General features: G+C 42.0%; 2 protein-coding genes across 4 annotated transcripts in view; one reads left to right on the top strand and one right to left on the bottom strand.

Annotated features, from left to right (window-relative positions):
• Positions 1 to 7,026, top strand: part of LOC310859802 (disintegrin and metalloproteinase domain-containing protein 10) — a 38,752-nt gene extending 31,726 nt beyond the window's left edge. The window contains exons 11-15 of one of the 2 annotated variants that reach the window (XM_083766556.1): positions 311 to 455; positions 941 to 1,124; positions 3,607 to 3,706; positions 4,348 to 4,571; positions 6,234 to 7,026. In XM_083766556.1, the coding sequence (XP_083622682.1) occupies positions 311 to 455; positions 941 to 1,124; positions 3,607 to 3,706; positions 4,348 to 4,571; positions 6,234 to 6,338 (758 nt within the window). In that variant the 3' untranslated portion in view covers positions 6,339 to 7,026. Of the gene's footprint in view, positions 1 to 310; positions 456 to 940; positions 1,125 to 3,606; positions 3,707 to 4,347; positions 4,572 to 6,233 lie in introns of those variants that run through there. The other variant, XM_083766557.1, reaches the window with a different exon arrangement.
• Positions 7,027 to 7,790: 764 nt separating this feature from the next.
• On the bottom strand, positions 7,791 to 14,591 carry lpl2a (lipoprotein lipase 2 a). Of its 2 annotated transcripts, XR_014569370.1 has the most exons (11): positions 14,360 to 14,591; positions 13,083 to 13,279; positions 12,109 to 12,288; positions 11,814 to 11,925; positions 11,316 to 11,549; positions 10,485 to 10,721; positions 10,268 to 10,388; positions 9,914 to 10,132; positions 9,721 to 9,813; positions 8,496 to 9,615; positions 7,791 to 8,452 (listed from the first exon to the last, which is right to left on the bottom strand). XR_014569370.1 is itself a non-coding variant. In XM_083767211.1 (10 exons), exons 1-10 carry the CDS (start codon positions 14,457 to 14,459, stop codon positions 9,588 to 9,590), a joined length of 1,521 nt encoding a protein of 506 aa, XP_083623337.1. In that variant the 5' UTR covers positions 14,460 to 14,591; the 3' UTR covers positions 7,791 to 9,587. The 2 variants fall into 2 exon arrangements, 1 of the variants encoding a protein (XP_083623337.1); XM_083767211.1 differs by having other exon boundaries at positions 7,791 to 9,615.
• Positions 14,592 to 14,986: the final 395 nt, after the last annotated feature.

The following is a 14,986-nucleotide window of genomic DNA, read 5'->3' as shown; positions in this document are numbered from 1 at the left end:
AGAACATTGCGTACTTGACTTTTATTGCACAGTAAAAAAGATTAGGAGATACAAGCTGTGTGCTGAACATTATTCTCTTTACTGTTACTTATGTGTTGCGACTACAGGATGTACATCATCTACTCACATGTCTTTCTGTGTGTGTGTGTGTGTGTGTGTGTGTGTGTGTGTGTGTGTGTGTGTGTGTGTGTGTGTGTGTGTGTGTGTGTGTGTGTGTGTGTGCGTGTGTGTGTGCGCGCGTGCGTGTGTGCATGCTTGTGTTTCTTCTGCTCTGTATGTGCGTCTGCATCCATGCCTTCTTAATTGCCAGTCAGTGATCAGCCCATCTGTGGAAACCAGATTGTGGAGGAAGGTGAGGTGTGTGATGTTGGTCACAATCAAACCGATCTGTGCTGCTACAGCGCTCATGAAGCTGTGGGCGTTCAGTGTCACCTGAAGCCTGGTAAAGTCTGCAGGTACTGAGTATGCACGCACGCACGCACACACACACGCTTCACGCACGCACGCACGCACACACACACAGACACACACACCTTAGCCCTATATGGTTCTCAAACTTCTTAACGCTAGTGGTTTCTGGGGCTAGGACACCCATAACTCTCAGAGTTACATATTTGTAAGGGTTATTTCGAACCTCCTCAAGAACCCCACTTTGAGAACCGGCATGTGATTAAGTATAAATTAGGCTTAATCAATGAGATATGAACTTGAGAAATGTCAATATGTAGCCTAAGTTTCACCATGCTAAGATGTTGCAAACCTGCATCTCTTCCTGGTTTGAGATTTGCACTGCCATCTTTTGGATATGGAGGTTTACTTGTTGCGGCATGTGTGTTTTTACAAGCATGTACATTGTACATATCTCTTTGCTTTCCTCATGCAATGTATGTAAGTGTGTTTATGTGTGTACGGGCACACACCCATCTATCCATCCATCCAGTCCCAGCCAGGGCCTTTGCTGTGGTCAGAGCTGTGAGTTTAAGCCAGCAGGAGGGGTCTGTGATGATGCCACTGACTGCCAGAGAGAAAGTGTGTGTTCGGGCCTGTCTCCATTCTGCCCTGAGCCCAGCCCAAAGGACAACTTCACTGTCTGCAGTCAGGGCACACGTGTCTGTTTAAACGGGGTGAGTCAACCAGAGCTACTAGCTGTAACTGTACCACCTCAGGGTGTGGTAACTCTAACTTTTCAACCGCCCTTTGCCCAACCCTTGAGTCAGTGTTGTGCAGTGATGTAGCCCGGTTCTTATCACTTCTTTATATCATCAGGTTTTGAGTGTTATGCACGTGTGTGTGTGTGTGTGTGTGTGTGTGTGTGTGTGTGTGTGTGTGTGTGTGTGTGTGTGTGTGTGTGTGTATAATTTATATTGTCCTATATACAGTATGTTACGTACAGTATAGGTTTGATAAACATTAAATACTCCCCCTTCATCAGATACGAATACCAAACGACTCGCCCCTTTACCAACTCGCCCCCGCGATTTTTTTAAATGTAGTTAATTTAGTATTTCCCTCCCTCTCTGAAATCTGAAATTATCTTGTATACATATTTATTTGATTGTATAGACTAGTAGTCGATCTCTATACTCTGTAACAATTTAGAAACACGTGACTGCTTAATTAAGTTAATTTAGGTCCTTCTAGCAGTTAATTTCGTTTTATTAATCACATTTCTTCCATGTAGCCCATGTTTTGTAATGGCATCATCATGCTATTATATGCCCGTGGATATACAGAGTGAACTTAACAATGATAAATTAATATGATAATACCTTTTAAATAATCATCAACATGAATTATGTTTGTTATTTACAGCTAGGTAGAGTAGTGGCGCGAGATGGAAAAGGGGCGACCGTACCTGTTACCCTTGATACAATGATTGTACATTATCTACCATTATAAATGTGTATTTGGTTTAAAAGTATGTGTAACTAATTTGATTGTAAACAAACCATTCCAGCACCCTATTGAGAGATTCATCAAATCCATGTGACCCAAAACCACCATTCATGTTCCCCCTCAAAAGCATCCATCGTGACCAAATATCTGACATTATGGTGATAGATTATTCTTCGAATTGGGGAGGCAGAATTTATTCTGGGAAGATTGCTCAACATTTCGTAGAATAATCAGAATGTTCTCTAGAGGCTCAGACGCTCAGATGCTTAATAGCCTGGGCAGCATTCCTTTTCAGGTTTATGATCCGGTTGGGAGCGGATGATATCTTTGTAATCATTGTTTTGTATTCCGGGAACCCTCGCCCTCAATTTGGAACTGATTTTTCCCAATAAAAGCTGCAGACTACGAGAGAACGAGTCACGCTTTTATTGTTATTCTTCCGGTTTGAGGAAAAGGAAGTTCCAGATTGAGGGTTCCGGCCTGATGACTACAAAACAATGACTACAACATGACGTAAAGATACCATCCGCTCCCGACCGGATCAAACGTCAATTTTGTAACAAAGACAAGGCTTACCTCTGAGGTACAAAGCCTGTAGCCCTGGTCCAAGGCTTACAGCGAGCCTCTCTCTGACGCCTTGTGGAAGTACCTTCCACAGCCCTCTGGTCATATTTCCACTCCCGTGCGCTGTTTTTCTAATACCAGCAAATAAACAAAACGACGAAACCACTCACCGAAACAAAGCCTGCTAGACCTTGGTAAAAGTCTATTCTCGAACCTGGGAAGCGTCTGAGGTCCCCAGTTTCTCTCTAAAATGCACTTTGTGCCATTTTAATAACGCAATGTACCCTGAATTTAACTGGGACACGCTATCCTACACTCGCGAACCGCCAGTAATGTGATCCTGGCAGTTCGCGAGTGTAGGATAGCGTTACTGTCCTTAAATTCAGGGTACATTGCGTTATTAAAATGGCACAAAGTGCATTTTAGAGAGAAACTGGGGACCTGAGACGCTTCCCAGGTTCGAGAATAGACTTTTACCAAGGTCTAGCAGGCTTTGTTTCGGTGAGTGGTTTCGTCGTTTTGTTTATTTGCTGGTATTAGAAAAACAGCGCATGGGAGTGGAAATATGACCAGAGGGCTGTGGAAGGTACTTCCACAAGGCGTCAGAGAGAGGCTCGCTGTAAGCCTTGGACCAGGGCTACAAAGCCTGGTGACGCAAGGTTTGATGCTTAATAGCATAGATTTGTTCTCAACACATACTTTATTAATGTTGATTCCCATAATGTATAAAACATGTTTTGAATATGACTTAACATGTTTCAAAACATGTTTTGCAAATGCCACAAACATCCCAAAGGCTGAAGGTGGTTCTGTTCATGATGTCTAGACACAGGAGCTATGATTGGTTTACTTTAGAGGGGACATCCTGTACACTGTACATGTATACACATATACTGACTGTACTATACAAACACTGTTCAGCCACAGCATGAAAGTCTGCTGGGGAATTGTGGCAGGTAGACCAGCACCAACACACACACACACACACTCTCTCTCACTCACTCTCTCTCTCTCTCTCTCTCTCTCTCTCTCTCTCTCTCTCTCTCTCTCTCTCTCTCTCTCTCTCTCTCTCTCTCTCTCTCTCTCTCTCTCTCTCTGTCTTGTCTCATGTTGCTCCCTACTCCTGTCTCCCCACCCCACCCCCAGGACTGTGCCGAGTCTCTGTGTCTGAAACATGGCCTGGAGCAGTGTGACTGTCCAGGGGACTCCATGAGGGAGAAATGCCAAATGTGCTGCCAGCAGCCTGGTAACTAACGGCCTCTCCAGCCACAGTGGAATGTGTTTATGGTTGGGGACAAAGCTCTTCAGCTTGTGTGAATTTACTTTGTGGTTACTTATGCAACATTCATCTCATTTGACCTATTTTTTTAGATTTTGAAGTTGATTATTTGCCCATGAAGCTTTCAGAAGGTTCCCTTTCATCATCATTCCATCATCTCAGAAATATTTTTTACTTCTGTCACATTTTACTTCAGTCATGCTATTTAAACAACAATCAGTCCACTGTCATTGCAATTGCATTTTTTTCAACAAGTTAAAAACTAATATTAAGGCTGGATATTGCTCAAAGTATACATGTATTATATCATGCAGTGATTCACAGAATAGAGTATGAATGGCTGCTTAAATGAATTAACGAATTAATGAAGGAAACGGGATACAATTATGAGAGAATCAAACCAAAAATCAATAAGCGAAAATAGATCCACAAGCTCACAACACAATCGCTTTGTGAAGCATTGTGAGCTTGTAGATCGGCTATTTTATGCAAAGAGATTTGGTGTACATTGTAGAGGGAAAAAGGAGAGGGACTAGTATACTCTGTTATAGACTCTAGACAACTACATAAATAGAGTTTAAGTGATTTTGAATGTGTGTTCATCACAGACCAACCTGCCACATGCGCTAGCACCACATCCTCTGTGCTGTCCCGTCACTTCCAGAGGAAGACTGTAGCTCTGGTGGCCGGAGCTCCATGCTCAGGAAACCGTGGCTACTGTGACAAGATCAACGTGTGTCGGTTGCTGGATGCAGACGGCCCCATCGCAAGGCTGAAAAACGCCTACCTGCACCTGGATGACTTTGCTGATGATCTGGGAGAGTGGATGAAGGTATATCTGATTGCTTGCTTTATTAATGCCATTGGCTTGATTCAACTTTGACCCTATATTTATAACATTTCAAAAATGTGCTCCTCAGAGCACAGGTCTCCACCAGCCAGGACAGATAGCTTATTGTGGGCCAGCAATGTTTCATGTCAATTAGACACTGCGTTCATGATTTTCTGATTAATTGAATATGAAGGACCCCAATGGAAACAAGCCATATGCTTTGGGGGTTTTTTAATCCTCTTGGCAGACCTTTGTATTGAACTGTACTTTGCTGTGCAAACTATTAATAAAGTATTCAATCAATCAATCAATCAATCAATCAATCAATCAATCAATCAATTTGAGACATTTTGTTAAAAACAGGCCACTCCATCCAACTTTGACTGACTGTGTACCGATTTGCGTGCTGTTTGGACATAATCTGTAGCATTAATATCAGAAGAATGTCTTTTGCAAACATCTGCCTCCTGGTGGCGCTATAACGGGCCAATGTGAAATATTTGGGGCAAAGGTTTTGCTCTGGCCTCCAGGGAGTGTGAGTGCAGTTTCACACTAATCGGTCCAACGGTGCTGGAGATTAGCTGTACACAGACAGATGACGGTTGCACGCCAGGGGCGAAAACATAGTCTCGGCCCACAACTTTGGCCTGGCGGAGACAATGAGCTTTAATTTTTTTTGACAAATAACAACTCAGCGATCGGTGCACTGGCTGTTCAAAGGTAACTTTAAACATAGGCATGCAGTGCAGTCTAGCCTGGAAGACGCTCGTTTAATCCCGGCACTAAAACTGTTAACAAACGAAATACTGTAAGTACTGTAAATACATTTTCAATAGTGCAACCATTAGTCAAAAGCGAAGGCAAATCTTCTTCAAGGACAAGCAGCATGACCCTTGTCAGTGAAGAATGATGTGTTAATTATTTTTATGGCCACGAGGTCAGAGGTTGTCAGATATTGCCCCATGCAGGCCCACGGAAGCATAAAAAATTACTGCAGAGCTTCAATAGCCTCAGAGTAGAGACAGATGTTGCTGTGAGATGCGTGTTCAGCTCAGCTCAGCTTCCTGTTGTGACCTTCATAACTTCACATGTCTTAGATGTTCCATTTGGACTTTGGCGTCATGCTTTTGTTGCACTTGGAGTGCAGAGATAATCAGGAATGTCCACGTTGATTCTAGAGGCAGCACATGTGTCAGGCGGCAGGGCTTTACTTAGAAACCCCTCACGTCACTTCAGGAGCCCAGATCGACCACCCTTTCGCTTACCCTGTCTAATGGGTCACTCATTTTCAAATACATATCTTAGCTAACATGGCAGAGATGCCAGATAGCCTGGGTTAGGGCCAGTTAATGCTTGCCTGTTGCTAAGTGTCATAAGTTGTGTTTACCATTGGTTATTGAAGCAGGTCATACTTGCAGTGATATGACAACAGAGGGTATTTTTACACAACAGAGCAGACGTGACCAGTGTAGTCACAAGTTTGACTAAGCGAGACAAATTGATACTTTTAAAACATTTATACGTAAAACATCTCTTTGTAGCATAACTTCTATTACCTAAGATGCCCTGAGGGCTGAGGTTGAGAACAACAGCTTCTTAATACGGCACAGTTGAGAAGCAGGAGTTAGATAACCTGTTGACTCTCTCATGTATTCTCCTCAGGCTTACTGGTGGGCTATACTCCTGGCTATCCTGACATTGTCTGCAGTCATGGGCTGCACCGTCTGCATCTGCCACCGCACACTGGATATGAGTGACTTGGAATAGTCACCTTTGACTTTTGACCCATGACTTCACTACAACTGAATGGTTAACATAAGGAATCCAAGCAGATCGCTTGAGAGTTTGACGTTTCCCCCCCAAAAAGATTCCACAGGTTTACTGCATAATATTCAGAAACCTCATACATCCAATTGTAGCTCCATAGCTCACTGTTCATCTAGCTACTGTAGCCTTTCTGTTTGTCTTCACATTATGGGTTGTCTGTTCAGACTTCAGAGATGTCATCATAGTCTCCGTGGTGGCCACATACCAGCAACCTCCTGATTTAGAGCCACCTGTCCATGCAAACTCTAAGATAGATAGATGGGACTTTCCATTCCATTCATGGCCTGTACTTTGTAGGCCTACTGCTGCTATTTGAACCTATGCGCTAATCTCAGCCCTGACGGCGTCCAGTTGTCCAACGTGTGGGATTGTGTCTCTGCTGAGGCTTTGATGATACATGTCTGTAGAGAAGTCTGTAAGTGAATTTTATTATGCACTTCATATTAAAATACACACGTTAGTTTTGTTATACACTCAGGTTACAATTTGAAATACCTTTTCCTCGCTGAGGTACAGTCCTTCGTGTGAGGGAGTAAAAACTTGGCACCATGCCCTAAATTGACATAAACATATTCGTAACAACACCTGTGTTCATACATATACCTGTACATTGTCAAACTCTCTCCATCATGTTTGACTGTTATTAAGACTTAATATTTTCACATTAGCTTCTGTGTATGTTTTGTAGATTGTATGTTTTGTATAGGTATATTAATTTATGCCCTTGAACGGTTCTATATTGATGCACAACTGTATCTTATGCTCTGCTTCTGGGGTGCTTGTGATCTCAGATTCTGTGTAATGCTTGCGCAGGTAATCTGTTATATCACAGGAGCAGAGTCACACCCACAAACTGAATGCAACATCATTGCAATAAATGGTAAATGGATAATCCTGAGATGAACTGTGTAACTGAATTACCTGTACAGTTACTTTCCCCCCAAAGTAACTAGTTACTAGTTCTCGTGCCTGGGTGGATCGAAGTGTATTCCTTATAAATAGCGTCACTCCACAGTAGGCTACATATCCCGATTTAACCAGTGTGATCCTGTCTAGGTCCTGCCTCGCCAACTATATTTGGTAATTCGCACACACATATTATACATGCACAGATTGCACACTCCACTGCACAAGACATACTCATACAGTATTCACTATTCATTTCACTCCAATGAGAGTACACATTTAAACAAAGTAACAGAAATGTTATATAACGACTTACATTTGGCAGCTAGGGAGTAATATGTAAAGTAATAATCTTACTTTTGATAAGAGTAACAAATAATATATTACTTTTTTAAACAGCCCAACACTTCTAGTAGAGTAGATAGTCATGCTAATTGGCTGAACAAGTTGGTGAAGAAGACTCTGAGACGTTGATTCTCATATTCTTTGCTCATGATAACCTTTCATATGGTAGGTTTTCTTTTATTACAGTATTCATACCGTACAGTAACATATTTACAAGTAAAAAATATATATCTACCAGTGTAGTGTTCCATAAAATCTATAATTATTTACATTGAATATGCTGTACAATAAAGTAACTTGGTTTAGTAACCTTTTCCTCAGCTTCCAGTGCAATAGTATGGTATTTCCATTAAAATGAGAGGAAGATAAGCCACAATGAATACAGTACATATCTCTATAGTGCCATGTTACATATTGCTTACAGAATGGTGTGCTGCATAGAACTATAAATATGGAAATATAGAAAAATAGTAATGACATGATCAAATGCACAAAAGCCAGTAAATGGACTTTCTCTCACAAGAACCTCATTGAAAATACTATAGGCCTAACAGTTACAGTGAAGATGTTGAAATTAGGGTTATAACCTATAACCTGCACTACAGACTTATAGTGAGGTTGGTGGGTTCCTTATTTTGCAGTGTACTTAAGTGGAGGTAACAGATTCATAGTAGGCCGTATGGCTGTATACCAGATAAGATTCTGAATGAATATTCATTGCATATCAAGTATAAAACTGCAGTTTAACATCCTGCGCCTCAACGAATGCATCACAGGCCTCCAGGTCTTTGAGTAATGTGCATCTCAGATTTTGCCAATGTTATCAGTCTTAGAGAATAGCTTAACCACAGGGTTCACTGTATAATATGTACACTATAATAAAAAGATATATACAATATATAGCCATGAAACATTTGTTAAGACAGGTTCATTTTTGCAACAGTTCACTTCTGGAACATTTTCTGTTATTAAGGCACACTGAAACAGGTCCCCCAGTCACAAGTGATGGGAACAACAGTGGTGAATGTCATGATAAGTATAGTAGATAACATACAATATTCATAAGGTTAGAGAAAAAGAACGCTATTGCATTAAACAAAACACCTATAGGATTTCACAGACATTTGCCCTTACGGTTATTTCTGTCATACTATGGTAAGAGCTCTGGTAAAGGTTTGTTCACATTCACATTCTGCTTTTAACACATCTGAAAAAACCTCAGGAATCTAACTGGGTTCGGTTGACAAAATTACGCACCATAACAGCCACTCATTGGGCCCCAATTTCATAGTACTGCAGGTGTGTAAGACATCGCAGAGAAGTACTGTATGTGATCGTTTCAAATGTTCATCATCCATTCTGGATGTGTGTGTGTGTGTGTGTGTGTGTGTGTGCGTGCGTGCGTGCGTGCGTGCGTGCGTGCGTGCGTGCGTGCGTGCGTGCGTGCGTGCGTGCGTGCGTGCGTGCGTGCGTGCGTGCGTGCGTGCGTGCGTGCGTGCGTGTGTGCGTCTGTGTATGCAGACTTGCAGAGAACTGTCTGTAGAAGTTGAGGATAACAAAGGGACGCTAAATGTCACCAGGACTGTGAAATCAGAGGTATTTTACACTGTAGGCCATAGGTATCTCCAGTACAGTATATTTAGTCGGCCATTTGGCATCTCGCAATGTGAGACTTCAATGACTTTGTATGATATCCATTTCTTTTGGGAGTGCCGAAGACACCAAAGAAGACAGACCACATTGCTGTCACAGATTGATGTCATTAAAACAACTTTCTCTTAATAAAATATATTCACATACTTGAACTTTTAAATAAAGCACACATACCTGTACATATATACAAGGTGGTCATGTCTTTGTATAATTTAAGTGTATCAAGTATTTACTACTGTAAGTGCTGCAATGGAAAGGAGGACTTTAAATTTTTGCTCCATATCTTCAGTGTTCATGGTTTTCTGGGGTTGTTCTAAGGGGGGAAAAAAAATATTTTTCATATAGTGAGTAAATAATTGATCAATGAAATTGAAAATGTGTACCGGTATTCTTCATTGGCTTGTGGAGATTCAATCACCTTTTTGGAATCCTCCATGCATCCTTGCATTTGACAAACGTGACCTCCTGTGTTAAGCTCTGAGCCTGAGGGTCTTTTACACAATAGACCAACCTTAAACGAAAGTCAACCAAGATAGGAACATTTAGATGAAAATCATTTTGTCTTAAAATATAACCAAGAATAAAAACCTCATAATGCAAAGTAAACATACTTCTGCTGCGTCTCGCCAACTCGGATGCGGATCTTGTGGACTGCTAGGTTGTCCTTGTCTGATTCTCCAGACCACCAGGATGATACCATCTTTAGCATGTTGGAGGCAGACCAGCCATTAGCGTCTTCCCATTTAAACTTGAGCATCAGGAGATCACCGATGTCTTTCTCTGTCACCAGCAGGAACGAATGAGTCTTATTGGTCATAATTTTATCCTTTCTGCCAATAAAAACAGTAGGATTGGAAAGACATTAAGCTAGTGTTACTCTTATGTGATATTAGTCACAAAATAGAGTCATATACTGGTAACTTAGATTCAATTCACAATGGCACTTTTCATAACTGACTACTCACAGTTTCAGCTCCAGGTTTTCAGCCTCTCCTTTGGTTCCATACAATGAGACAGTCAGCGTGGGCTCCATCTCCGAGTGGTTCACTCTGCTAGAGAAATGAATCTTCAGCTGGTAATGATACACTGTAAAGAATGAAAGGAGCAATCAGCATCAGACCTGGAAAAAGACTATGTACAGACACGATTGTGAACACAACTCCTTTTACAAAGCCTACTGACCTCTGAAAGGCATGGAGGCTCGTGTATTGGTGTACATCTGGACGCTGCGTGGCTTGCGGACCCTGTTGATGTCATAGCCCACGGTGTTGCAGCGGTCCTTGCGGCAGCGGAGGCACATGCCTCGGTCAAACATGTCAGGGCTGCCACAGCGGTACGCCTTGGACGCCTCGTGCTGCAGAGAGTCGATAAACAGGTGGACGGAACGCTCATGTTCGCACTTCACCGCGTCAGAGATGGCTGAGGAGAAACAAAGAAGAAAACACATGTTGATGATTCTTGTAAGTTGTGCGATCGCCCTTTATGGGAATATTAAACTGAAAAGAATTATAATTAGTGTAATAATAATAAACAACCTTGATGTTTTTCTTTGTAAAAATGTACTCAAACGTTTAAGATCAAAACAAAAATTCATTTATCATTTCAAATTGGACAGTAAACAGTATGACTAATAACTGAATTTGTCATAGAAGAAAACTCACACACGCACAGGCGGATTAGTGACGACGAGCATGAAGTAGCTGAAAGCTGTTTATTTGTATTGTATTGTATTTTCGATTGCAATTTCGTGATTAGCACAGTAGGGTACATTAGGGTACAGTAGCTAATCCCAAGATTATCTCGTTTTGGCATATATTGTGTTAATTACTGTAGTCCATAGGCCCGGCACCTAGGCTCAACGTAGCCTGACAGAATGTTGAGGGTTCTGAGTCTTGACGGCCTTTGACGTGTCCCATCTCGCTCACCCCATTTCCTGTCTACCTACTGTACTATCAATAAAGGCATAAAAAGCTCCCAAATAAATCTAAAATCTGAGTGAGTATTAATTCTTACCAAATATTCCAAAGTTAGCAATCTTCTCCAGGGCGCCTCTCATATTGCAGCCTGGCTGGAAACTCCCTCCATTGGGGTAGATGTCCACATGGCCTACAGGCTGCTGGATGCCAATGCTGAGACCCAGAGAGCCCCGTGTGAAGGTGTGGAGAACATCCACAAAGTGAGCATCATCTGGGGACAGACGCATGTGGGCATGCTCTCCTTCAAAGTCTGGACCTGCTGGATCAAGACCTGAAGAGAGAGAGAGGGGATTGGTCAGGGGAAAAAATAAAATAGAGGAGAGAGGAGAGAGACAGAAGGGGGACAGAGAAAGGGGAAAGAGAGAGAGGGGGAGAGTGAGAGAAGGGGACAGAGAGAGAAGGGGGAGAGAGAGGGAGCAGAGAGAGAGAGATAGAGAGAGAGAGAGAGAGAGAGAGAGAGAGAGAGAGAGAGAGAGAGAGTGGTAGGGATTGGGTATGCCCTGAACGGGTATGGACTGGTAGTAATGATAATAACCTGTTATTCTCCCAATTTTACTGGTGACGTGGTTTCCAGCAAATCCTGCAACGTGAGCTCCCAGGCTGTAACCAATCAGGTGGACATTGTCAAGAGGAATGTTGGTGGTCTCCTTGAAGAAAACAAGATTGTGTTGTAAGATGGGGTGTTGCCGATATCGGAGTGTTTAAGGCACTAAGGCCTGAATTCACATCATGTGCTGCATGTCCATGCAGCACATGTGAAGTGCAATATCTTTCATATGTATGTCTGTTGTTTATTTTCAGTAATCAACTAGGCAACTGCTGCCACTGACCTCCATCCAGTCGATGAAGTGAGCGATCTCCTGCCCCACTGCCTTGGTTTTTTTGGCTGCAACCACATAGTGATTTTGGGCTGAACTGAGCCAGTCCACTACGATGACGTTGGCTGTCTGCTCTCTCTCATACAGCGCCGTAACCAGCTTGGCCACCCAGCTTTCAAACATACCACTGACCTGTAGAGGTGATGGACAAATCAGAAATGACCCATGGCTGTGTCCACAGAGGCACTTTTCCAAAGCGCAGAATATGTTTTCATTTAAATAGTATTCAATGGGAATACGCCACATATTTACTAGATGTGTGACAAGGAGCCGAGCGTTTATTCTGTGCTGCGCGTTCACGACTTCACGTATTGTGTTTTTATCTGGGTACCCAGAGTTGAAATGTTTTCAACTCAAAGTTTGGAAGCGTTTTTAGGACCGTGCCTTCCTTGCATTTTCAGCTTAGGAAAAAATGCTTTGGTGGACACAGCCTTAATGTTGCTGGTAATAAGCTGCATCAATCGGGAAGGATGTAACATTTTAACGAGGGACATTAGAATTGATGATTGAGTTATATATGTCTTTGGATGTATGGCAAAGGTCAAGGTCACAATCAAGGTCAAGGTCAAAATTGATTTGAGGACGTTCATTGGACCTGGTGGGAATGATCAGTATGTCTCCTCAAGTACAGTATTATGATCATTGTTTTGGTTGAGAAGCTCAAAATTCAAGGGTCACAAACTCACAATGGAGAGACAGAAATGTTGGTGTCGAAAGGGTTTGCACCAGCACGTTTCATTTCTTAGATGTTCTCATTTTAGTGTAGTTTGTGTTTTATGTTTTGAAGCAACCACTACTCTGACGCGTGACGATGTATACTCGCCAAACATAGCTGTTTTAGCAAAGCCCATATGCAGTCATGTGTACAGCCAATCCAAGCTCTGACTAATGGTAGGAACATGCTGCTACAGGTTGAAGCATCTTACCGTCCAGCCATGGATCACCAGGAAGGTTTTTGAGGTGCTATTGAAGGAACAAGCAGCTATAGACTCTGGTTTCCCTGGGATGATGTAGCACAGGTCATCATCAGGTTGCGATGGTTTACGGAGAGAGAATTTGGCAATGGTACCATTACTTTCATCCTTATGGTCAAACAAGTCTTTAATGGGGTCCAGGAAGTTACCTATACACAAAGGAATGTAAACCAATCAGCTGTCTGTACAACATGCAGGTTGACACTTGTACCTTGAATATTCATAGGATATATACTTAGAATGTAAGGGAAAGAGGAGAGGAGAGGAGAGGAGAGGAGAGGAGAGGAGAGGAGAGGGGAGGGGAGGGGAGGGGAGGGGAGGGGAGGGGAGGGGAGGGGAGGGGAGGGGAGGGGAGGGGAGGGGAGGTGGGGAGGGGGGGAGGGGAGGGGAGGGGAGGAGAGGAGAGGAGAGGAGAGGAGAGATAGGGCCATCCATGTTATTGTCAAAATCTGTAAATCTAAGCTCTTTGTCCTTTTGATGGAAAGCCAAGAGACGCATGACTGACTGTCTGACTGGCTATATGGGGCCCCTCAGTAAATGAGCCTCCGTCTTCAGACAACATGCACTCCATAGAGGTAACAAGGGTTCATTTGACCAGACATGTTTCCATAGAAACAACGAAAAGTTTCTCTGGTTATGCTTCTGCTACCTCACTGACAAATCCCCACAGACATCCAATAGGATAGGGTCTAGAGTAGACGGACCCTTCTCCAAATATCAGCTGACTATTCCACAGGGGAGGGTTGTGGTGAGTTTGGGGGGCAGGGACTATAAGCACACCCCCAACAACTTGCACAAGGGTTAAAGGCAAGTCAACATGAGAGAGCATGCCATTAATAATACCTATAGGCCTACTCATAATTTCACTTAAGTTGTACAATGCAAAGCCTTTATAGTATATTTCTGATTATGTGCAATACCATATTCCAATTATGCATTAGTGTGACAGCAAACAACCCTTTTCCATCAAGTCACTTTAGTATATAGTAGCCTAGTCTAGAAGTGGGTGTGTTGGTGTTGTCTAAAAGTTAGAAATAACAGCCAGTTTACAAAATATAATTAAAATTAATAGATCATTATTATAGTATTCTATAGGCTATTATTATAGCAGAATCACGGTTATATTCTGATGCATCACTTAAGTTATAACCTAAGCAGAGTCCATTGTACAAAATATTAATAAATGGCTTGGATTGATATGAACAAGTGTATGTAAACTGTCAACTCACCAAAAATAGAATCCGTCAGCTCTTCTTCCAAGGACGTCACATATCGAAGAGCCGCATTTAATATCAGAAAGTAAAGGCATCGAACTCGCCACGCTTTCATTTCGTTAAAACGTTATTCCTTGAGAGAAGATATGGTATGGAGTTCCCCGTAGCAATTGGTTGGCTTTAATGCAATCAAACTTCAACAGCGAAGGTCTTTATATTCCGTCTGTAGCGCGCATGCCATGCAGTGCGGTGTTATTATCTGTCTGAAGCACATTGAACTGTCGGCTTCTTAAATAGCACCACTACATCTCTGCTGGGCTGAAACCCATTGGTTGCTGTTCCACGTCCCCGGGCGGGGATGGAAACATGCCTAGAGTAAATAATTACTTAATTATTTATGACTTGAGTAGAAGCTGTTGGTGACTCAGCCTGTATTATAATAGTTATTCCCATATGTTATTATTATTATTATTATTATTATTATTATTATTATTATTATTATTATTGTTATTATTATTATTATTATTATTATTATTATTATTATTATTATTAGACTACTAGTAGTATAGTAGTATTATTAATTGTTATTATTGTAATTATATTATTAGGGTATATAAGGGTATTATTTGAATCAGATTTTGG

The sequence above is a fragment of the Protomyctophum parallelum genome (assembly GCF_964188405.1).
Source record: "Protomyctophum parallelum genome assembly, chromosome: 6".
Classification (NCBI taxonomy): domain Eukaryota; kingdom Metazoa; phylum Chordata; class Actinopteri; order Myctophiformes; family Myctophidae; genus Protomyctophum; species Protomyctophum parallelum.
This window is presented reverse-complemented; position numbering and strand designations above follow the sequence as displayed.